Source organism: Diabrotica virgifera, chromosome 2 (assembly GCF_917563875.1).
Source record: "Diabrotica virgifera virgifera chromosome 2, PGI_DIABVI_V3a".
Lineage (NCBI taxonomy): Eukaryota > Metazoa > Arthropoda > Insecta > Coleoptera > Chrysomelidae > Diabrotica > Diabrotica virgifera.
In genome coordinates, this window is record NC_065444.1 from 41099387 (window position 1) to 41124964 (window position 25578).

Consider the following 25578-nt stretch of genomic DNA (forward strand, 5'->3'; position numbering starts at 1 on the left):
ATTTTAACTGTATGTGCATTGCTTATATGATCTGTAAGTTTGATTGGTTTGAAGGGCTTATTTTTGAAATCATTTGGTTTTATAGTAAAATAAAATTTTCTAAAAATTTTTGAAAAATTTCATTTTTTCAAAAAAAGTATTAGTGACAAGAAAAATCTTAAAGAGTAAAAAAAATGTAGATTTTGCTATTATAAATATGCTAGTTTTATTTTGTTTCTCCGTAAGATAAAAATTGGTTAAGATATGGCTGTTCAAAATTTGCATACGCTCGTGATTAGTGACCCATTCAAGCTTTCTCAATTATACCCCTTTCAAAAATAACACTTTAAACCGGTGAGACTGACAGATCATATAAAAAATAGATAGGTAAGTAAATTGTTTGTAAAGCGGTGGCGATTCATTTCATTTGGGGAGCTAAACACGGCGAGATTCTCATGATGTTTTACAAAAGAAAAGAGGGCGAACTTTATTTTGAGCGTAACTCGCTTATTTTTAATCCTAAAACTTTTGTTTATGGGGGTAGAGGGGGCTCCTTAGCTGTGGTGAAAGCAACCTCTCTAAGAGAAGGAACTCTGAAATCAAACCCTGGTCCTCCAAGGTGGGGGTTAAGGCATCGGGCTAACTCCTCGGTACTTGTAAAAAAAAATGACTGAAGTGGGGTAGAGAGGACTCCTTAGCTGTGGAGAAAGCAACCTCTCTAAGAGAAGGAACTCTGAAATCAAACCCTGGTCCTCCAAGTTGGGGATTAAGGCATCGGGCTAACTCCTCGATACTTGTAAAAACAAGCAAATGTTAAACGACCCAATAATCAGACTCGGATGAATGGACGGATCACTCGGCAACGAAAAAAGCGACGAAAAAGGACTATGAATTTTGTAACGTGGAACGTTCAAAGCCTCTCAAATAAAATGGATGAAGTTATATTAGAGCTAAAATACATGAAAATGGACATCGCAGTGTTGACAGAAACTAAGAGGAAAGGCCAAGGATCACAGAAATTGGGCTACTATGATCATTTTTATAGTGGAGTTCCAAAACACATAAGAGCTCAACAAGGAATATCGATCTTCATACGCAGAACATTAAGAAAGCACATAACATCGTGGGAAGGAATAAATGAAAGAATGATAAAGGTCAACATGAACATATATGGCTATAGAATAACTATTTTGGGAGTATATGGTGTAAACGAGGACGCACTGGTAGCTAACAAAGATGAGTTCTATGAACAGCTCAACGATGAAATCGTCAAAATAGGAAATGCCAGAGAAATTATATTATTAGGAGACCTAAATGGCAGAACAGGCAATAAAAAACAGGATGACGTAGTAGGCAGATACGGCGAGGAAGTACTCAACAATAATGGAACAAGAATAATTAACATCTGTAAACAGAACCATTTAAGAATTATGAACGGCTTCTTCCAGCATAGATGCATTCATAAATATACTCGGACCCAACCTACTATGAACCAGAAAAGTATAATTGATTATCTTTTGATAAAACAACGGAGTCGAATGAAAATTAACGATGTAAGAGTTTATAGAGGAGCAACATGCGGCAGTGACCATCATCTTCTAAAAGCGGAAGAACTGTTCCCCGGAATGAAATCTCAAAAAAATCTAAATCCACGAGAACAAAGAGGAAACAAATTGGCACCAAAAAAGAAATACAACCTAGAAGGCTTACAACAAACAAGCATAAGAACGTTATACGAAAAGCGACTGGACGAGAAACTGAAAGGACAATATACATTTATAAATACGGAACATCTTCATACACATATAACACAATGTATACACGAAGCTGCATATGAGGCATTGGGGGAGTACAAAGACAACATAAGAAATAAACCATACTGGTGGGACTTAGAAATAGCCACCGAAATAGACGATAAGAGAGAAAAATACCGGAAATATATGAGTACACAGAAAGATTCCGATAAGGTTTTATACAAAGAAGCACAAGCAAGAGTGCGGAAAAAAATCACACAGAAGAAAAACGAAACGTGGACAAACAAATGCAATCAACTTAACGCCTATATAGGGGGGACAAGAAACACAGAGAGCTGGAAATTCCTTAAAACGTTGAGAACAGATACCAAAAGGGATATAATAACACCGATTACTCTGGAAAAGTGGGATGGCTATTTCAAGCAGTTACTAGTAGAAAATAGAGAAGATTTTATTAAAAACGAAGATCACGAAAGTTTCAATGTAATTGTCAGTGGCTCACCGATTCGGTTAAGACTGGAAGAAGTACGAAATGCATGCAAATCCCTAAAAAATAGAAAAGCGTCAGGGCCTGGCGACATAGCACCAGAACTGCTCAAATACGGTAGCAACACCCTGTATGAATACCTAAGAGATCTATTTAATAGATGTATGAATGGCGAAGTCATACCAAAAGAATGGCAATTGTCTGTAATTTCTACAATACACAAGAAAGGCAGTAAAAATATATGCGATAATTACCGGGGAATATCTGTCACAAGCACCATCAGCAGAGTTTACGGAAAAATTATCAAAAATAAAATAGAAGAAGAATACAAGGACTTAGAGGCCGAAGAGCAAGCCGGTTTCCGCGCTGGCAGATCCACCACTGACCACCTATATTGTGTAACACAGTTAATAGACAAACAAATAGCCTACAATCAAGAACTGCATTTAGTGTACATAGACTTAAAAAAAGCATACGATGCTGTACCACAAAGTAAACTTTGGGAAGCCCTCGAAAAAACTAACATCAGTCTGAACCTCATTAAAGCTGTAAAAAATCTATACCAACATAATATAGCAAAAGTTAAGCTAGGCAAGGAAATCTCGTCAGGATTTGAAGTGAATAAGGGTCTTAAACAGGGCTGCTGTCTATCGCCGACACTATTTAAAATATATTTAGAGCAAGTTTTGAAATCCTGGAAAAGGAAATGTAAGAATATGGGTATACCGCTAAATGATGATAACATGCTATACACTCTATGTTTTGCGGATGATCAGATTCTTATGGCCCAGGATTATCACGATATTGAATATATGACCCGAAAAATCATAGAAGAGTACCGGAACTGGGGTTTAGAAGTGAATACCAAGAAAACTGAATATATGTGCGTTGGAGGTATACAGCAGGATCTAGCGTTGGAAAATGAAATAACTATTAATCACTGTCAGGAATATAAATACTTGGGTCTTACAATTACACAAGATGGAACGTTGGACAAGAATATCCAAGATAGGTGCACACAAGGAAGGAAAGCTATCGCATTATTGAACAAAATCCTATGGGACCAAAGTATCTCCAAAGAAAATAAACGTAACATCTATAACAGCATTGTTAAGAGCATTATAACATACAGCAGCGAAGTTTGGCCACTTAAAGAAAAATCCGAAAATATGCTCAGAACAACTGAAATGGACTTCTGGAGAAGATCTGCTGGTATATCAAGAATACAAAAAATCAGAAATACAAGAATATTGGAGATAATGGATGTAAAGCATACAATAATGGACGATATAAAAACAAAGCAACTAAGATGGTTTGGCCACGTACAACGTATGGAAGAAGACAGATTACCCAAGCAAGTGCTACGATGGGCACCAAAAGGACGGCGGAAGAGAGGAAGACCTAGGAAAAGCTGGATAGAAGGAATCCATAGGGAAATCGGAGAAAGAGGCTTGAACGAAGACATGTGCTACGATCGAGAGCAATGGCGATTGGGAATCGGAAGACGTCGTAGAACGTTATGAACCGATTATATATATATATATATATATATATATATATATATATATATATATATATATATATATATATATATATATATATATATATATATATAATATATATACTTTTGTTTAAAAATTAAAACAAAACTTTTTATAAACACTTTAAAAAAGTTTAAATGGATTTTTCCAAGTGCTTAATTTTTCGGTGATTTCACCTTGAAATATTCGATTTGGAATAAGACGAATAAGAACGTATTTTTCATGAGCTACAACTTTGTTTTTATTTGATTGATAGACTTTACTGATACACCGTTTTTTGGGGTTTTTTATAAGCTACACTTTTGCTAAGGATACTTTTTTCGATGAAATATTTACTTTTTGAGTTATTTGCGAAAAACCGTCTGAAAACGTAGTTTTTTTGTCGAAAAATCAATATTTTCAGTGGCAAATAACTCAAAAAGTATTGACTTAAGTAAAAAACTCGATAGAACAAAAGTTGCTTAAATTAATCAGTCAATTTATCCATTTCCGGTCTTATCTTGAAGGTATAACCAACGGCACAATTTCAACTTTGAAGTGGAGGGTAAGTAGAACCTAAATCCAAATTTTCATGCAATTCAGAGTTGCCCCTGAAAATTACACGGTATCGCCGAGTTTCCCGTTCATTTACTGGGCTATTATAGCAACTGTGAAAAATATTCCAGCTTGGATTTAACAATTTTAAATAATTCAAGTGCGTCTGCATTAATCAATTTATTTTCGTTGCCTGTAGCAGCAACGAAAGTCCGCAGTCGAAGTCTATTTAGCTTGAAATCCTGCTCGTGAATTTCGTCAGATGCGTAGTCTAGATCAGTGGTTCCCAACCCGTGGTCCGCGGACCACTTGTGGTCCGCGCCGAGTTTACGTGTGGTCCGCGGGCTGTTTCAGAGTACGTCTTATAATTCACGGTTTTCTTCATCAATACGAGTATAACAATGTTTTTACTGGCTATATAATGAGACATTCATCCTCGGAGATACGTTTGTTATGAAAGTATGCCACATGAGTAATGCTGTTTTTATTTCTGATGTTAGGCGTGGAGTGACAGTGGCACAGCGCGAGCGCGGAGAGGGTAGGCTATTAATAGTCACTGCGGGGCGGGCGGACACATGCTTCCACCACTCTCAAGCTCGGTCATTCCCCTCTGCCGCTGTGTAGCCGCACCCCCGCCCAGCATTGTCTACCTTCTCCTGAGTTCCATGGCCATTTGTCTGTCGTAGTGTCACGTACCGTGTGTACAGAGTGAGAGACTGCAATGAGTAAGCAAGTGAATTTGTTTAAGTTTTTAAAAAGAGCACATGATGAAAGTGAACCCGGACCTAGTGCTAGTACGAGTGTTAGTGACAGGTTTGTTTCAAGTGAACCTAAAAGTAGAAAACCAGCCAATCGTAAGTACAGCCCAGAATACTTAAAATATGGGTTTACTTTTAAAGAAGATGGAGATGTTCATTTGCCTCAGTGTGTTGTATGTTCAGAGGTTTTATGCAATGAAGCTATGAAACCGGCCAAACTCATGTGTCATTTTGAGACAAAACACAAAGAACTTGTTCAAAAACCATTGGATTTTTTCAAGCGCAAGGAAACTCAGCTTAAAAATGCAAAACAAGTAATGAAACAGTATTCTTCTCAGGATAAGGCTGCTTTAAAAGCATCTTTTTTAATTTCATTGAAAATAGCAAAAGCAAAAAAACCATTTACAATAGAAGATTTAATTTTACCCTGTATTTTTGAAGCCACTAAAGAAGTACTTGGTGAAGAGTCAGCTAAAAAAATGAAAAACATAGCTCTATCAAATAATACAGTTACTAGAAGAGTTGAATCGATGGCAGCAGATGTTGAAAACCAACTCATAATAAAGCTTCACCAATCTAAGTGGTTTTCTTTGCAATTAGATGAGTCTACCGATGTTACAAATAAAGCAATTTTACTGGTGTATGTAAAATACATTGATCATGAAGAAAAGAAATTAAATGAAGAATACATGACATCTATTGAACTGCCAGGTCATACAAAAGGTCGGGACATTTTTAATGCTGTTGATGGGTATTTAAAGTTGCATAAACTATCTTGAAAAGACTGTGTTGGATTGTGTACTGACGGCGCGGCTGCTATGACAGGCTCCAAACAAGGCCTTAAAAGTTTTGTACTGAAAGAAGCGGGAACCGAAGTACAAATAACACACTGCATTATTCACAGAGAAATGCTAGCAACCAAACAGTTGAGTCCTGAACTCAATGAAGTCCTCCTTACAGTTGTAAAGGCTGTGAATTTAATCCGGAGCAAAGCTCTTAATTCAAGATTGTTTGCTACGCTTTGTGATGATATGGGCTCGCTTCATTCCAAACTTCTCCTCCACACTGAAGTACGATGGTTATCCCGAGGGCGTGTATTGGCCAGATTTTATGAACTTAGAGAGGAGGTTTGTATGTTCCTTGACAAAAACAATCCAGAACTAGCGGCTGTGTTTCGGGATGGACAATGGGTGGCTAAACTTGCTTTTTTGACTGATATATTTGAAATTATAAATGTGCTGAATCTTGGTCTTCAAGGGCCCTCACACACAGTATTCGATCTGTGGAAAAAAATTGTTGCATTCAAACAAAAGTTAAAGTTATGGCAAACTGAAGTAGAGAAAGGATCTTTTGCTATGTTTAATCTGTTTTCTGAATTTATAATAGAAACGGAAGGTATGAATATAAATAAAGAACAGCTGTCATCTTTGGTAAAGGCTGACATAGCATCGCTTCAAGGGTATTTTGACAACTATTTCCCTGCCAGTTCTGACGTCAGTTCTAAAAACTTGTGGGTGGCAAATCCCTTTTTACCACTCAAGGATATTGATCTTACACTTAATGAACAGGAAGAACTTATTGAGATATCTTCTGATCCTCAGCTTGAAGTTGTCAAAATACAATGTGACAATATTGCAAGCTTTTGGATCAAGTTACTTGATGAGTACCAAACCCTCAGCCAAAAAGCCTTGAAAATTCTACTTCCTTTCAATTCTACATATCTTTGTGAAACAGCATTTTCAACACTAAATGTTATTAAGAATAAGCATCGTAACAGTTTGTTGAAATTGGATGCTCCATTCAGGTTGAGTTTGACCTCTTTGAAGCCAAATATCGAAGATCTTGCCAGTAAAATGCAAAACCAAGGAAGTCACTGAGAGACTTAGTGTCATATTTTGTAAGCGTTTTACAATAGATTTATAATGTTTATATAACTACACACACCGGCAAAATTAGCCGAACACGTTAAAAATGGGACATGTTTGATGTCTCGTATTTCATAAACCAGTGTTCCGATTTGAGTGATTCTTTTAGTATGGTATAGCCTTATTATTTAAGAATATCGTTGTAATAATATTGTTGCTAGACAGGTAAATACCATTTTATACCGGGTGTACCAATCATACTGTGTTTTTTTCTTAAAGTTTGGAACACCCTGTGGAATATTCTAGCATATGTAAAATATTAGAATTAATACTCGATTGTAGACTTAGGCTTGCTTAACATTTTCCTTTTCGATTCATTTACTTATGTGAGATAATAAAAAAGTTATGTGCGTTAACAACTATCCATGTTTTTCATCAATAAATCCTCATAGTAGGGGAGGAAAGTATACAAAATTTGCAGTTACTCGAGCGTTATGGGGACCTATTGGATTGTGAAGAGTATGTGCTAAAATCAGAAAAAGGTTAAGTTAAGTTTTCCATAAAGTGGGGGACTTTTCATTTTTTAATTTAATTTTCCATTTGAAACAATCATTTTTCTCCGATTTTAGCGCTATCTATCCATAATTCGAAAAAATATGTCGAATAAAAGTTGCTTATTTTTACGTAAATAATCCAAATCCGCAATAAAAATCGGGGGCTCCTATTTAAGATTTTAAATTAAATCCCCCACCCCACCTCCGTGGGGGCTCGTGACACCACACGGAGAGGGGTGGGGGGTAAATTAAAAATTATAAATACGAACCCTGCAATATTTTTCGAAATGAACATCAGATCGTAAAACTGCAAAATACACCTATTCAATATTTTTCAAAAATCTACCGAATGGCACCAAACACGACCCCCCACGGAGGTGGGGTGGGGGGTTACATTAATATATTAAATAGGAGCCCCCAATTTTTATTGCAGATTTGGATCTTTGACGTAAAAATAAGCAACTTTTATTCGCAACATTTTTTCCTATTATGGATAAGTGGCGCTATAATCGAAAAAAAAAACGATTGGTGGAAATGGAAAATTAAATTGAAAAATGGAGAGTCCCACACTTTATGGAAAACTTAACTTAACTTTTTTTGGTTGTAGCACCCACTCTTCACAATCCACTCCAGGTCCCAAGAACGCTCGAGTAATTGCATATCCCACATAACAATTTCATGTTCTTAGTAGATTCATAGAACATACTTTTCAGAAAAAGTATATACTAAGAATATGCGTAATTACCATTGCGAATGTGCAGAGCACATACTGAGTATATACTACATTACAGTACTTAAACGTTCTATGTATATACTTAGAATGTACTACCGCACTTCTTCTCAGTATATACCAAGAATATACTTTTTAGGATATTCTAAGAAGGTGCTATAAACCTTCTATTTATATACTTAGAATGTACTACCTCACATCTTTTAGTATATAGGAAGAATGTACTTTTTAGTATATGGGAAGAATATTACAAGGAAGTGCTATATTGCTCAGAAGCATGTTTTCAGCATCACCGAATCTCATCCTAGGTTCTACTTTCTACTAAATTTACATATTACATATGAGAATGTAATTAGTACATTCTACAATATTACTTAAAAAGTAAATATAAAATATTATATAAATTTTAGTTAGTTATATCAATATTATATAGGTAAGTAGGTATATATATTTAGTTATTATGTGCATATAAAAATAAAAATGCTGAATATATAAATTTATATATTCATATTCATATACCTATCGTACCCAAATAAATATTATGTAACATATGTATGTAAATAACTAAAATTTATATGTTGCTTATATGTACCTATATACATACTTACTATTTAAGTAATATTGAAGTACCAAAATGAATTTTTTATTTGTAAGTTGACCGCAAACAAAATAAAACGTTTAATTATGCATGTTCCTATTCCTGGTTGAAATACTCGGTCTTCCTCACAACACAGCATAGACATTGTTAGTGTTAAGTGTAGACACAGACACAAATGCCAAATGCCTATTCAGTAACTATTTTCATATTTTGTATTTTTCCTTTGTTCCCAACCCCCTACCCGCTAACCCCTATGCAGGTATGCAGCGGTCGTTTCCGCTTTGTTTGTGCCGGTTGTGGGTTTTGGCTCAGCCACACAGCTTACCTGAATGTCAATTCCATGTAAAAATAAAATTCTTCATAAGAATACTCAATAAAAATCAAAATAGTAAATGCATTTCAGTTATGAAAGCGAAACGACAATTTCTCCTTTTTCGTTAATACAATTAATTCTTAAACATTTTTACCATACAATTAAAACAATTTTAAATAATGAATTCGGTAGTTTAATTAATAGTACCTACATACATAAATTTTTAAATTTCATTAATTATTCTTAACGAAGTTGATAATCTATAGGCTAACATTATTCTTCCTATACATACATATATATTATTTTTAAGATATTTTAAAAGTATCTACTTATAAGTATGTGTTAAGTATGTACTTATAAGTATGTGCTAAGAATATTCGGTAAAAGTATATTCTGAGAATAGTATCTACTTATAAGTATGTGTTAAAAATGTACTTATAAGTATGTGCTAAGAATATTCGGTAAAGGTACATTCTAAGAATAAACTTTTACGAATATTCCGAGTTACTACGTACACGAATGTACTCAGTATATTCGGTACGAGAATATACTTTAAAGTATGTGCAAAGAACATGAAATTTAGAATGTTTTTTAAGGTACATGCTATGCTTGTACTACGCATATACTAAAAAGAATATACTCTGACGAATGTTGGTAGTATATGCTTAGAACATGATACGAACATCATTGTTATGTGGGATTTAGCATACTTTTCTCCCCTACTATGAGGATTTATTGATAAAAAACATGGTTAGATTTTAAAGCACATAACTTTTTTATTTTCTAACTTAAGCAAATGAATCAAAAAAGAAAATGTTAAGAAAGCATAATTCTACAATCGAGTTTTAATTTAAATATTTTATATATGCTGGAATATTCCACAGGGTGCTCCGAACTTTAAGAAAAAAACACAGTATGCTTGTTACACCCGGTATAAAATGACATTTACCTGTCCAGAAACAATATTATTACACCGATATTCTTAAATAATAAGGCTATAACATAGTGAAAGAATCACTCAAATCGGACCACTGGTTTATGAAATACGGGACATCGAACATGTCCCATTTTTAACGTGTTCGGCTAATTTTGCCGGTGTGTGTATATTAAGACTATAACTATGTTTTTTTTCTAATTACTTACTCTTAATACAATGTATATTAAAGGATTTAAAATATATTTCTCTAGTTCTCAATTTAATTTACCTAGTTATAAAATCATGTGGTCCGCAGACGTTTTCTTATAGATCTTGTGGTCCTCGAGGGAAAAAGGTTGGGAACCACTGGTCTAGATTACATTCAGTGTTGTCTGGATCTAATAATATAGCCGGCGCAGCGTTAGATAAGCAAACTTATCCGTTAAATTCTGTAGCTGAAAACGCTCACGATTTTCTACAATAACTCTATCTAACGAAGAAAACAGCTTTCGTCTCAACTCATTTTCACAAGACAAGTTAGCATCTCTAGTTCTGTCATCAAAAATATGCTTTCTTGTTATGCGCTTTCGAGGTTTTATGGAAATTCCAAGTCCTTCACACATATTTTTTGCATAACCTACAGTGCCATTTCTCTGTCAATCTCATCTGCAAAGCATTTATTTTCTGATTTTAAAGGCATTTAAAAAAATTGTAATTGCGATAAAAATATAAAATAGTTCAAATATTTACAAAATATTTTTATTATTTATTGTTAAATTTTGCCGCCCCCTCAAAAGTTCCGCTCGGGCGGACCGCCCCTACTACGCTATCCCACTGAACAGAGTGTACCTAATATTAGATGCGGCAACACTTGAGCTGTCATTTCATAAATTTACACAAAATATTACTTATTTTACTTAGATAATAGACACAGTCATTATACTCTGGGCTAATTAGCAAAATACAAGGAAAAGTTATTGAATCTTATGATTGTATATATTAATAATATAGGTATGCAAAGTCCGCAGATAGTGTGTTACTTTTTTTATAAACGAAATGGCGCCAGAAAATCGTGTTTTTTTCAATTTTTGCTATAACTCCAAAGATTTTAACTTTACACCAAAAACACCCAAATAAAAATTCAACGTATGTAATTAAATTGTGCATAGAGACGTTTTTCCAACAAAATTTTTAATTTTCAACTAAAATTTTAGATAAGTAATTGTTAATCAATAATTAGATAACTTGGTAGTATAAAAGCTCTTTTCGTATCTAGGTTATAATTCCAAAAGCCGATGGAAATTGAATGAACAGTTTAGCAACAACTGAATTGTTAATTAAAAATTTACGGTCGCTATAATAACCACAATAATTAAAATATATAAGAATAAGTATGATTTTTATATAAAAAGACACTGTACCGATCTAATGTACTTTACAGAATTGAAATTGGACTATATTAACCTTTAGGCAAAGGTCTTATGGCATGTGCTGCTTGTTCTTATAAGGACTAGATCGGGGCGAATGAGACGGCTTAGTGGAGTTTCATTTAAGCATTTGATCATAACTTCCCAACGGTGCGGTGGGTAGAGGATGAAAAAAAAGTTGTACACAGACTGAACAAGCCAAAAATACGATATTCCATTTGAGGGAAAATACGTTAGCCAATCTCTTTAAATTTTTGTTCCACTGATTTGTTTTCGAAAAACCATAGATTGTAACTTAGTTTCGGTTTCTGGTTCTTTAAGTTCTTGAACTGGAATAGAACTGCAGTTACATGTTTTTTCATCTTCTTCAGTTAGGGAAGCTATGTTTCCCTCAGTTATTTCTATTCCATCACGTGCATTTTCATTGGTTGCAGCTTCACTAGCTATGGATTTCCGTGTGAAACTGAGTTTAAATAAGTTTTGCTTCTGTTTTGGATTTTGATTAAGGATCTTTTCTTTCTCCTGAGTTTTCTTGTGTTTTTTTGCTCACTTTCGAATCTTGTTTTCTTGTTTCCATTTGTAGTACTGGTCCTTCTACCAAAGGGCATTTATTAGCGATGTATTCCCACAGCATATAGTGCGGCAGATTCGTGCAAATATTATTAAGACTTGCACATTTAATGATACAAGCATATAATTTGGTCCACATATACTGCACATATAAAGGTACAAATTTAGATATGAGGCCATCTCAGATTTTGCCTTTTACAAAAATGGCGGTCATTCAAAATGGGCGACTATACATATGTGACTAATAGCACGATATCTTTTGAATGAAAAGTCCGATCTCAACCAAATTTGCTACATAGGTTCTTTTTGTGATTTACAAGATCGATATCGTGAACTGGAAGAATCGGTTTACCAGAAGTTATGTTTTATCTGGTTTCTTATGTAAAACTATTTTATATTATGTAAATAATTTATTTTCAATTTTTTCACCCTGTATATATTAATTTTTCAAAATGGTAATACCGCCATTGAAAAGAGCATAAGAATGTGTTTTAGGAAATATTTTGAACTTTTTAGTTATGTTAATTACCATTTAATAAATGCATAACATATCTTCACATGTACCTATGTGTGGTAGATTCGTGCAAATATTATAAGAATTATTGTGCATTTAATGGTAGAAGCATATAATTTGGACCACATATACTACACATAAAAAAGTTCAAATTTAGATATGAGACCATCTCAGATTTTGCCTTTTACAAAAATGGCGAGCATTCAAAATGGCGGCTGTAGATATGTGACTAATAGCACGATAACTTTTGAACGAAAAGTCCGATTTCAGCCAAATTTGGCACCAAGGTTCTTTTTTTGATGAATAAGATCTAGATTTTGAACCGGAAGAATAATTTTACCAGAAGTTGTGTTTTTACTGTTTTTTATGTAAAAATATGTTGTTGTTTTTTCAATTCTTCCACCCTGTATATATTAATTTTTCAAAAAGGTAATACCGCCATTGAAAAGAGTGTAAAAATATTTTTTAGGAAAGATTTTGAACTTTTTAGTTATGTTAATTACCTTTTAATAAATGCATAACGTATCTTCACATGTAGCAATGTGTGGTAGATTTATTTTGAATGCCCGCCATTTTTGTAAAAGACAAAATCTGAGATGGCCTCATATCTAAATTTTAATATTTGTATGTGTAGTGTATGTGGTAGAAAATATATGCTTTTAGCATTAAGTGCACAATAATTCTTATATTATTTGCACGAATCTGCCGCACAAGTTTCATAGGTACATGTGAAGATACGTTATGCATTTATTAATTGGTAATTAACATAACTAAAAAGTTCAAAATATTTGCTAAAAAATATTTTTACGCTTTTTACAACGCCGGTATTACCTTTTTGAAAAATTAATATATACAGGGTGAAATAATTGGTAAAAAAACAACATGTTTTTACATAAAAATTAGGAAAAACACAACTTCTGGTAAATCGACTCTTTCAGTTCAAGACCTTAGTCTTATAAATCAAAAGAAAAACCTATATGCCAAATTTGGTTGAAATCAGACTTTGCGTTCAAAAGTTATCGTGCTATTAGTCACATATGTATAGTCGCCATTTTAAATGCCCGAGATTTTTGTAAAAGGTAAAATCTGAGATGGCCTTATATCTAAATTTGAACCTTGATGTGTTTAGTATATGTGGTCCATATTATATGATTCTACCATTAAATTCTCAATAATTCTTATAATATTTGCACGAATCTGCCACACATGGCACATGTGAAGATCAGTTATGCATTTATTAAATGCTAATTAACATAACTAAAAAGTTCAAAATATTTTCTACAAAATATTTTTACGCTCTTTTGAATTGCGGTATTACCTTTTTGAAAAATTAATATATACAGAGGGAAAAAATTGAAAAAAAAACATATTTTTACATAAACAACCAGTAAAAACACAACTTCTGGTAAACCTATTCTTCTGGTTCACCACATCCATCTTGTAAATCAAAGGTAAATTTGGTTGTAATCGGACTTTTCGTTTAAGAGTTATCGTACTATTAAACACATATGTATAGTCGCCATTTTGAATGCCCGCCATTTTTGTAAAGCAGAATCTGAGATGGTCTCATATCTAAATTTGAACCTCTATATGTGTAGTATATGTGTTCCAAATTTTATGCTTGTATCATTAAATGTGTAATTGTTTCACATATCGGCCGCACTAATATACTTTATATGTGAACAAAAGTATGCCTTTTAATGTAGCTGTATACGTCCACCATAACTTTTATGGTATTGTGCGATATTTGAATCTTTCAACATTTTTTCGTTTTGGCCTCGCAAGACCCCTTTGTGGCCGAGGCCCCTAGGCAACTGCCTACTTTGCCTAATGGTTAATCTGGCACTGGTCGTCCGCATACTGTAGGTTGCTAATTGGTATGGCGTTCACCTTAATACCTAATTCCGTGCCTTCTAATGCTTCCGCGAATATATTCCCACATATAAATTAAAAAGCATAGGAGAGACTATGCAGCCTTGGCGGACACAGACACCCTTCCGGATTTCAAATTCATCCGTATATTGGTCTTGATCAATCCTCATCTTTGCCACTTGGTTCCAGTAAAGATTTTAAATAATTCTGATCTCTTTCTGGTCAATGTTGGCTTTATGTAGTAGTTCCATCATGATATCATGCTTAACATTGTCAAATGCCTTAGACTAAGGTGAGGTAGACATAGTTTCGTTGATTTAAGCAGTTTTGTATTAAGGTGTTCAAACATAAAATTGCCTCTCTTGTTCCTAGTCCTCCCCCTAAGACCAAATTGTGTTGTCCCGCTTAAGTTCTTCTACATAGTATCTTGTACATTCTTGAGTGTAATATCCTAAGGAAGAGTTTCAGCAAGCGGCTCATTAAACTGATTAAGCGGTGTTCATTGCATTTTGTGGCATTAGCTGTTTTTGGGATCATTATAAACATACTCCTATGTAGGTACTTAAATTAGAAATTCCACAAGAAAAAAATTTCAGAACCTTACTCATCTTTTTATCTAATTTTTTATTTATCTTAAGATAAGATAATAAAAATAACAAAGCTAATTTTCAATTATAGTCAAGGTTACAGCAACCTGTTTATATGTTAAACTAATTGCTATTTATTAATTATTTAAATACATATAGCATTAAATAGGTACTTATGTATACGTTTGTTATATTTTTTTAGACTTACATTTGTTAAATTGCAGAACCTTTTTAGGATAACGGCTGCCAAATCCCCAATTCAGTAATGCTTTTAGACTGGCAACTCTCCGGCATTAGATCTCCTGCTCAGGACCTATCGAACTTCCTATTCCTCACTTGTTCCCAAAAAGAACTAAATCAACTAGAAAACCTTCTACACATATACCACGACGCCCTTACAGATCGTCTCAAACTTCTAGGAAGCTCAACAAACCTATTTACTTTTGACGATTTGAAGAGACATTGGAAAGAGCATTCATCGTCTGGACTTCTCAGTATGGTCATCGATTTAAATATCGCGGTGAAAGAGGATCAAGATTCTGATGTTATGGAAAGTGCGGAGATTTTGTTTTATCAAAGAGCAAAAGCAGCGGTTTCAACTTATTTTAAATATCAAGAAATATTTTGAATAAATGATTTGTATTTTAATTTATTTTAAACATTCCATTTAAATTATATATACCTATACTTATACACTGGTGTATTAAGCCTCAACACCCTTCCAGTAGTAATGTATGGAGAAGTATCAACGAACTGCAAGCTCTTATTCCTTTCCGTACTGCTCCCCCATATGCCAATCAGACACCAGCGTATTTCAGTCTAAGACGTAGATTCATTTTAGAATATTAAACTACTGCGTTAGCTTTTTTTATTTATTGTGCACCGGGACCAGATTCGAACAAACATCAACACTAGGGCACTTTAGCAATGAAGCGAAGTGAATTCGACCGCCTGTCTCGCTTGGCTATCTGACCGACGTCCCTTCCCCATTTTTCAATCTGTAAATTTTATAATAGGCAAATGTTAATGAAAATAACAAATCATTTACAAAAACTGTCCAATGACAGTTCTTGAGGTGAGCTAATTGACATTTGGCTTATAGTATGATAAGATTGACCCAAAAGATGGCATAACCCAGACATCCAAAGTGAAAGTTCTCCTCCAACACTAAATTGTTCTATATAGTCCACATAATGTTCAGAAAAAGTCACACCATTTGGTGCGTCGGGTTTGGGGGGGAGAGGGGGGAGAAATCGGCAAATTCGTAGTTTTTTAAGTTTTTCGTCAATATTTCTAAAACTATGAGGTTTAGCATGAACAACCTTCTATACAAAAATGTTCTACATTAAATTTGAAATAAAAAAGGTCCAATGCATAATCCTTCAAAAATGAAAGGTTCCAAAGTTACAGAGGTAAATTATAGTATAATTGGTCCAAAAAAAGGCCTAACCCAGACATCAAAAATAAAAGTTTTCCTCCAACACCAAATTGTTCTATATGGTCCACATATGGTTCAGTAAAAAGTTACACCATTTTGAGCGTCCGGTTTGGGGGGGAGATGGGGGAGAAGTCGGTAAATTAGTAGTTTTTTTAGGTTTTTCGTCAATATTTCTAAAACTATGCTTTAGCGTAAACAATATTCTATACAAAAATGTTCTACATAAAATTTAAAACAAAAAAGGTCCTATACATAATTGTTATAAAATCAACGGTTCCAGAGTTACGGAGGGTGAAAAGTGGAGGTTTTCGATACTTTTTATATATTTTGGGCAATTGATGATGATTTTGGGTGGTGAAGTTAACGTTTCTTCAAGGGCTTATCACTAAAATACCATCGGCCACTGAAATAGCAAATTTGATTTATAAAACCCAATCTTGTTAAAGAAAATCAGTAGGAAATTGCCCAAAAGATATAAAAAGTATCGAAAACCTCCACTTTTCACCCTCCGTAACTCTGGAATCGTTGATTTTATAACAATTATGTATAAACCTTTTTTGTTTTACATTTTATGTAGAACATTTTTGTATAAAAAATTGTATACGCTAAAGCATAGTTTTAGAAATACTGACGAAAAACGTAAAAAAAACTACTAATTTACCGACTTCTCCCTCATCTCCCCCCCCCCCAAACCGGACGCTCAAAATGGTGTAACTGTTTACTGAACAATATGTGGACCATATAGAACAATTTGGTGTTGGAGGAAAACTTTTACTTTGAATGTTTAGGTTAGGCCCTTTTTTGGACCAATTATACTATACTACCTCCGTAACTTTGAAACCGTTCATTTTAGAAGGATTATGCATAGGGCCTTTTTTATTTCAAATTTAATGTAAAACATTTTTTTATAGAAGGTTGTTTATGCTTAATCGTATACCTAGTTTTAAAAATATTTACGAAAAACGTAAAAAAACTACGAATTTACCGATTTCTCCCCCCTCTCCTCCCCAAACCCGACGCTCAAAATGGTGTGACTTTTTTCTGAACATTATGTGGACCATATAGAACAATTTGGTGTTGGAGGATAACTTTCACTTTGAACGTCTGGGTTTGGGTCTAGTTATACCATACTATTATGAGTTGTGTCTCATATCACTTTTTGTATCGATCTTCTAAAATGTTCCACCGTGCTCTCTATATCAACACTGGTTTTTAAAGGAATATAGAGATACAAAAATGGACTTTTATTTATTGTTCCTTGGTCACATTACAAAGGCTACAGTATTTTCCGCACAAAATGTTTTCGTACTTGATTCCAATACTTAGGTATGCTACTACACAAAAACAATCGGAATTTGGTTTTAGGACTTTGATTTAATCTTCCTTGCTATGGGCCATTCCACGAACATACGCCTGTTTTGGATTACTTCGACAACGAATATTTTACTGTGCAACATAAAAAGTATGAAAGTAAATGGCGCTAATAATTATTTCAATAAACAACAATGTAATTTGCAATTTACTGTCGTTCTTCTTATTTTGCTCAGTAAAATATTCGTTGTCGAATAATCCAAAACAGGCGTATGTTCGTGGAATAGGGTATAACATTAACAGTGCAACATCATTTTGCACCATGAAAAGTCTTCAAATTTTACCTAATACTTGTAGAAGCTACAAATATGGTTGTCTTTGGACTTTAATTTATTATTGCTTGGTAAAATTACAGAGGCTACAGCATTTTTTTCCACGGAATATCTTCATATTATTTGGCCTGATACATAATCATAATCAATGGTGTTAAAACTCTTCGTGAGTCTTTGCCGCGTTTACGATTGCCTTCCATGTTTGTCGGTCCTATGCCACTATTTCTCATGGTTTCACTCCCATTTTCTCCAGATGTTTTCCGACTGCATCTTTCCACCTTTTTCTAGGCCGTCTTACAGACCTTCTCCAATCTGGCCTTTCCCGAAACATATTGTTTATAAGGCGATTGTCGTTACTACGTATCACATGCCCTGTCTATCTATTGGCCTTTATATATCAGACTACATATATTTTCCTTTCCGAAGGAAGACTCTAACTCGTTATTTTATCTGCACCTCCATTCGTTTGCCATGCTGTCTTTGCAAAGGCATATATCATTCGAAGGATTTTACGTTCTCACACCAGTAATTTATTCACTTCTCTTTTTGTCAGCGTCCATACGCGACTGCTGGTCGTATTAGACCTAGGTATCTGAATTTTTGCACCTCGTGAGAGCAGTTTTGACTTCATTACATGTTGCATTGCAAAGAAAGTACTCTTATTATTGCCATTATTCGCGTTTTAACTTCTCGATCTATTTCAACAATGTCGATGATTGCTGCTCCAAGATATTTAAATTCTTTAACCTCTTCGAAGTTATGATCGTTTATTATAGCGTTATTCCTAAATAGTAATATTTTCCCTTATTCGCCGTCGTTTTTGTTTTGAGACAACCATGTATTTTGTTTTGTGTTCATTTATTTTTAGACCGATATTTATTGCAGGTTCTTCAAAGCTCGAGAAAATATCCTTAACTTCTAATGATGATTGTGCCACTGCATTTAGACATCGGCAAAGGCTAGTACTATTTTTGCTCCCCGAGCAGCTGTGTCTGGTTTAAGTTTTGGATAAATTTTTCGCATGACATATTCTAAGGCCAGGTTGAGACAAAAATGGGGAGAAAGGATCTCCCTGTCTCAATCCAGACTTGTGCAAAGGATACTTACACACATTTGCGTTACCGCTACTAGTTTATTGGGTACGCCCAGATCGACCATTGCATTCCAGTGTTGGATGATTAATTGAATCATAAGCCTGTTTGAAATCTATAAAGATCTGACGCACGTCTTGATTATACTCATATATTTGATAAATAGTCGTTGATAAATAGTCGATCTTCCATGCCTGAAACCACACTGGTACTAACCAACTATTTCCTCGGCACATGGGAGTAATCTTTTTAGTACTACCGAGGCCAACACTTTATACATAGTATTGATTAGTGAAATTCCTCTGTAGTTCACACATGGTTACTTTTTTCCTTACTTGTATATTAATACAATAATACTACCACACCATTCTTTCACTAGAGATAGCGGGAATAGAGCTTTCTTTCTCTTTTTCACTAGAGATAGCGGGAATAGAGCGCCTCACGCTGGCCTGCATTGATCGGGGTAGGATTTCATATGGGAGTCCGTGTACCCAAGACTCCCATATGATAAGCACTTTGCTGATTGAGAGCCCCTATAGCGCATCAGAGTGCTATCGGGGGGTAAGTGGATGGTCTGGAGCATTGAAGCGGGGTGGAGCGATTCCTGCTTACGGGAGTTAATCCTCCTCGCCCCAATGAATTGTATCACCCGAATGTCATTCTCTAGGGGTGAGCAAGTCTCTCAGGCTGGGTTAAATCACTATGCTTGCACACCATTCTTTCGGTATTATTTTATGCTGCCAGGTCTTTTCTATTAACCTTCCGCAACTAACATAGGTTTTCTGAACATTAAAGCTAACATCGGGTCTCAGAGACCGACATAAAAAAATGTTTCCATTGACACACTTTCAAGCGTAGGATTGTGGTTACTCCCTGGAGGAGTAAAATTAAACATAAATGATACCTATTTTAAAATTATTAAACCTCTTTAACATTAGCAAAGTACCAAAGAAAATAAAACAATCACATAACATCTGATTTGTCAAAAACAACCTCAATATTTCCATTGCCGTTTTCTTGTACCTAGGTTCACATTTTACTCCTTGGCAAATTATCAGCACTTGTTTGCACCGTCTTTCGTTAATCTAAATATTTTTTTCGAGTAGATCATGGGTCCAACATGGGTCTCTGAGACAAGATTTGCCGATAATTGCATAGGTAGTTGACACTGAAGACTCAAACTTCAACCCTAAAAACAGGCATCTAAATTAGGCAGCTACTGATGGCGGCGAAGATTCATAACGAACGATTTGGATATAATCGTAAAAACTCTAACTGGTCGGTCTCCCAGACCCAATGTTAGTCACGGAAGGTTAATTGATGAATTTTACTTACGAATCATAAAAACTGCCAATATTTTCTTTTAGATCTTTATTTTACAAAACAATACTGAAACAATAAAAAAAATCGTGTAAGTCTACTTTTTCCCTAGTTTACTATTGACATGTCTCCTCGGCGTCCACCTTAAGGCAGTGCTGTCCACACACAACCTGGGCCTCTTATATTGACTGGATTTTATATGTTCTTCTACTAGTTTTGGCGTTACGCAGATCACATGGTGACCTTTCCAATATTTGATCATGTTCATGCTTTGTAGAGTGGAGATTATATCTGTTTGGCTGATGCTCGTCATTTGACTGAAGTAAAAGATATTATTGTATCAGTGACAATATTATACATATATGACAAAATTCAATCTTAACATTACGTAATTGATAACACAATAAAAAATTACACTTACCTTAAATCTTTTATTGAAATTGTCCCCCGAAAACCTCGCAACACTTCCAGCAGTACCCAACTCCAATAACTCCTATAACTTAACTTGCCTAGATCACTTAGAGGTTGTTCGGGGCTACCAACTGTACCTTCCAGTCGAGATAATTCATAACTGAAAGCTATGAGTAATTTGCCATAACCTTGTCTTTGGTAGGGAGGTAAGGTGAGGATACAGGCTACGTTGTTGCCATCTGGAGATTCCTTTTCCTAAAAATTTTGAAATTATTTAGTATACATACACAAAAATTTAGTAACACAGAAAATATATAGTGGATTCGCTAATCTGAGACACAACTTTCTAGTGACGTTAGTAATTTCTTTTTTGGGAAGTTAGGTTGCTAGACGTGACTGGAAATTACTACACAACCAAACATACCTGCTCATAGCCAATATTATTAATAGTAAACAGACATAAATAACATAAACAAAAATAACAAATGAGAAAATTATTTATTGTACAAAATAAAAATATTTTGAAGAAATAAATTCCACAAAATTTTATGAGTTTAGTATACACTCCCACTATTTTCAATAAATCTTCTTTTTTTAATAAAATATTAAGTTGATTTGAGCAGTTAATAGTGTAAGGTAGGAATTTTTGTGTTGTATGTTTCCTATTCCGAATTTGTCAAAATGAATATCGACTAAGCGAATTCACTACAGTCAGAAAAATTGATAACAGAACAGTGAAAATGTATCAAATAATAATTACAGAAGTACCTTACCTTTGAAAAATATCCTACAATATGTGCGCCCTGTTTGTCGACTTCACACAAAATATAAAATAAAAACGGTTCAACATCAAAATATAAGGTTTTGTGGTCCAAAAACAGCTTCGCTAGTAGACATAAATTCTGACAGTACACTTTATGATCCTTTCCATCGACTTCATACACAGATAGGGTTCCCTTTCTATAAATTTCTTTTCCAACAGGCTGGCGTTGAGTACATTCACTCTAGAAATAAAAATTATGCTTTAAATTGTTTAAAAAATCTTGGTGATAAGAGATGTAAGTGTAGTATGTACACCTGGTTCCAAAAAAAACTGATACGACTCTTGACGCGTATTTTGTAGAAAATTGAGCAGTGTATTTTGAAGGATAAATACTTAATATTTACATACTGTCAATGTCACTGCCAAATCTTAAAATTTGTCAGATAGCTTATTCTGTTCCACGGTTATTAGACTTTATTATTAATACTTTCTCCGCAACTGAGGGTATATTATCAACTGTATTGTTTTTAAACAATAGATGATAAAATAAAAATATTGACAGTTCAAAAATGTGAACATTATTGCATTGTGTGTGGCCTAAGTTTGGGCTGAAAACTGAAATGTATTACATTTTTACAAAATTTTGGAATATGTTTAATTACGTAGACCAATTTTAACAGTTGTTTTCAATACAGATTTGAATCATCTACAAATAGTTTCTAATGTCTTTTGATGTCAAATAATTAGGGAAGCTGGAATTCAACAGTTTAGAATTTTACATTGAGTTAACGCAAAATTGTGACGCATGTCAAAATTCTCAATGTATTTTAATTGTATTCATTTTTTTTCGAATCCTAAGAAAGCTAATAAATATTTTTGAAAAATTTAAACTCAGAATGAATGACTACATTATTACCGAGGGCTGAAAGTCCCTGAAAACTTCTATAATATTTATTTTAATAAGTTACAGGGCTGAAAATAAAAAAAAGTGTGATATTTAATTTCAAATATTTCATTCAATAGAAACTGCTTGTTTATTCTAAGGGGCTTTCCGCCCTCGGTAATAAAATGTAATCTTTCATCCTGCGTTTAAATTTTTCTAAAATACTTATTAGTTTTTTCATGAATCAGTTGTTTGTTTATTTTATTATTTGTCTGTCATAATAAATATAATGTCAGATCCATCAAATACACTGCTCAACATGATGAAATCTTACTAAAAGTCGTATCAGTTTTTTTAGGAACCGGCTGTGCATCTATTCTCTGGCCTTACAACATCCTTTGTGGTTTTTACTGTTCCAGACTGAATTGGAAGGTTTTTTGTGTGATTTTCTTAATAATTATTTGTGTTTTATGCTTCATATCTTCAACAGACGATCACTTAACAAGTAAGTTTTAAGTACATGTAAGAATATTTTGACAAGGATAAGTGGTTCTATACATATTTGATATACAGTAGACTCCCTCTATAACGAGAGCTGAAATGGCGGACTAATTACCTCGTTATAAGCGGATCTCATTATATCAGACAACGATAATATTGTGCATATATACGAATATATTAGTTTTCTAAAACCTTAACTTCCTATAGTGAAGCCATTCGGAGCAATATAAGATGCTAAATATTGTTTCCTCAACAACATAAGGCTTCGCCATCATAAATTGTAAATTTTCTTTCAATATTCAATATTGGTTGATAGATAAACGGAACAGCAAGAAGTTTATTATAGGCGGTGGATTTTATTACAGCACTATCCTCGATAATCACACAGATGTTGGGGATTTTATTTACAGCCATTACAGTGCTAAAAACAGGTAAAGATACTATTTCTACGATTTCATTTTTCCTCGTTATAAGCAAATATGCCTCGTTATAGAGGTGTTACAGTTCAATAGGAATTTCATGGGATATCTAGTGTACCTCGTTATAAGTGGAACCTCGTAATAACCGTGTTCGTTATAGAGAGACTCTATTGTATTTGTGTCCATCTTTTCAGCAAGATAGAAACCATTTACTCTTATCAAAATATTATTACTTTAACTTGAAGATTTAAACATTAAAAAACTTTTTGTAGAATTACAATCGATTTAGTAGTTTTTTTAGGAAAAAAAAAATCTTAAAAATTACAAATTGAGTAATTTTTTTTTCAACAAAAAATTGCATATAACCGAAAAGTAAACATATGATCAAAAAGCCCAATAGGGGTGCCTATGACTGATACTTAGTAGAAATTTGAAATTTGTGGAATCGATTATCTCTGGAAGATAAATAGACGTACCAGTTTTCGTTTTTCGAAATACAAGCATTCTAGAGGTATTTAAAAAAAATAAATAAAAGACGCCATTTTCAAAGAGATCTAGCTCCCTTAGGAAACATTTTCGAACTAGGTGATTTGGGATAAAGCTTAATATTTGGAGCCTAGGAATCTAGTTAAAATATTTCTACTTATTAATGAAACACCCTGTATAAAAAACATACCATGTGATATCTATAACTTTTTTCTAATCTCATATACTTTAGGCAATATTCACAGATCCATAATTTACTCTGTCTTCCATATTCTTCTGGAAAGGGACTAAAATACCAGGTGTCAATTTCAAATCTGCCAATCTGTATTTTGTCTATATACTTCACTTTTGTTATTTGTTCGTGTTCTTTCTCTAAAGCTGCTGTTGTGGGGTCCATTTCAGCATAACTAAAATGCAGTAAGTACTTACAATACAATAAATAATAATAATTACAAAACAACAAAATGAAAAATTGTCCTAATTTATTAAATATTTGTTAGAAAAATGACAACAAAATGGCCAAATTATTGAGAACAATAGCAATAGTCTTTAGAGTATCTATTCAAGGAAGTTCTTACAATGTTTCAAACAGTTCGAAACTGTGACTGCTGTAAAAAACCTAGACAAAATCTATATCTACATATCTATTTTATCTACTCATATCACACAATCTTTAAGATTACTTATTTATCTAATAAATACTTACGTTTTTTGTATATGATTTATTTCATCATGCCTTCGTTTTTGGTTTCTAGTTATCTTCCTATCAGAATTATCAGATAGTAAGTCATTGATCAATGGTCTATCTCTCAATACTTTCATATCCAACATTCCTTTCTGCCCACTTTCTGTCATATTGAACCTGGAAGACATTATTCTTCCTCTTGGTACCTACCCACAAAAATTATATTTAAATATCTGAAAATGTGTGAAAATCGAATGTCTAGATTTAAAAGGCACTTAACACACTCACTGCCATATTGATTCTATAGAACCAACACTGATGTTGCCTCAGCGGGCCACATTGGTTCTATAGAGCCAAAATATATTTTGCCTTATCAGGCTATATTGGACATAGCTGCTGGACCATTAGAGCATATTTAACTATGTATGGTTGTAGAAATGGACCAACATGGTCTAGAGTCTAGAACCTATATGCTGCACATAAGTATAATTTCTTAGTTTTTTCATAATGAGAAATGTAGTCCCTATTGGAACACGAACACTAAAAAAACATCATACAAAGAGGGTTCTGGCTTTAAAATAGACTCTATTTTTGTTACTGTTTTGTTTTGCTAACAAATAAACATGTTTGTAACAATAGACTCTACAGGGTGATTGATTAGTGCGGTAAAGCTCAATAGATCCTTTATAGTAATAGATAGCAATAAAAGGTAATAACAAAGATTGTAGCCAACTTTGAGCTTCACATTACAAAATTAGTTAGAATGTTACAGGTTGTTCGATAACACAGTGACAGACCAAACTTATGTTTTTTAAATGGAACACCCTATATTTTATTTTATATTCGAAATCCTGTTAACTATCCATTACAAAAATATAAAGGTTTGTTATGTTATAGGGGAAAGGTAGGTAAAGTGGAATAATTACCGATTCAAGCTTG

The 25578-nt window shown here is 33.8% G+C and overlaps 2 protein-coding genes across 2 annotated transcripts in view; one reads left to right on the plus strand and one right to left on the minus strand.

Annotated features, from left to right (window-relative positions):
* LOC114327960 (uncharacterized) overlaps window positions 1-15692 on the plus strand; it is a 51959-nt gene extending 36267 nt beyond the window's left edge. The window contains exon 2 of the mRNA XM_028276677.2: window positions 15235-15692. Within this exon, the coding sequence (XP_028132478.2) occupies window positions 15235-15627 (393 nt within the window). The 3' untranslated portion in view covers window positions 15628-15692. The remainder of the gene's footprint in view (window positions 1-15234) is intronic.
* Window positions 15693-20527: 4835 nt separating this feature from the next.
* Window positions 20528-25578, minus strand: part of LOC114327965 (histone acetyltransferase KAT8) — a 345297-nt gene continuing 340246 nt past the window's right edge. Inside the window, exons 6-10 of the mRNA XM_028276691.2 lie at window positions 24661-24845; window positions 24145-24361; window positions 21676-21906; window positions 20913-21157; window positions 20528-20808 (exon numbers count right to left, since the gene is read on the minus strand). Of these exons, the coding sequence (XP_028132492.1) occupies window positions 20589-20808; window positions 20913-21157; window positions 21676-21906; window positions 24145-24361; window positions 24661-24845 (1098 nt within the window). The 3' untranslated portion in view covers window positions 20528-20588. The remainder of the gene's footprint in view (window positions 20809-20912; window positions 21158-21675; window positions 21907-24144; window positions 24362-24660; window positions 24846-25578) is intronic.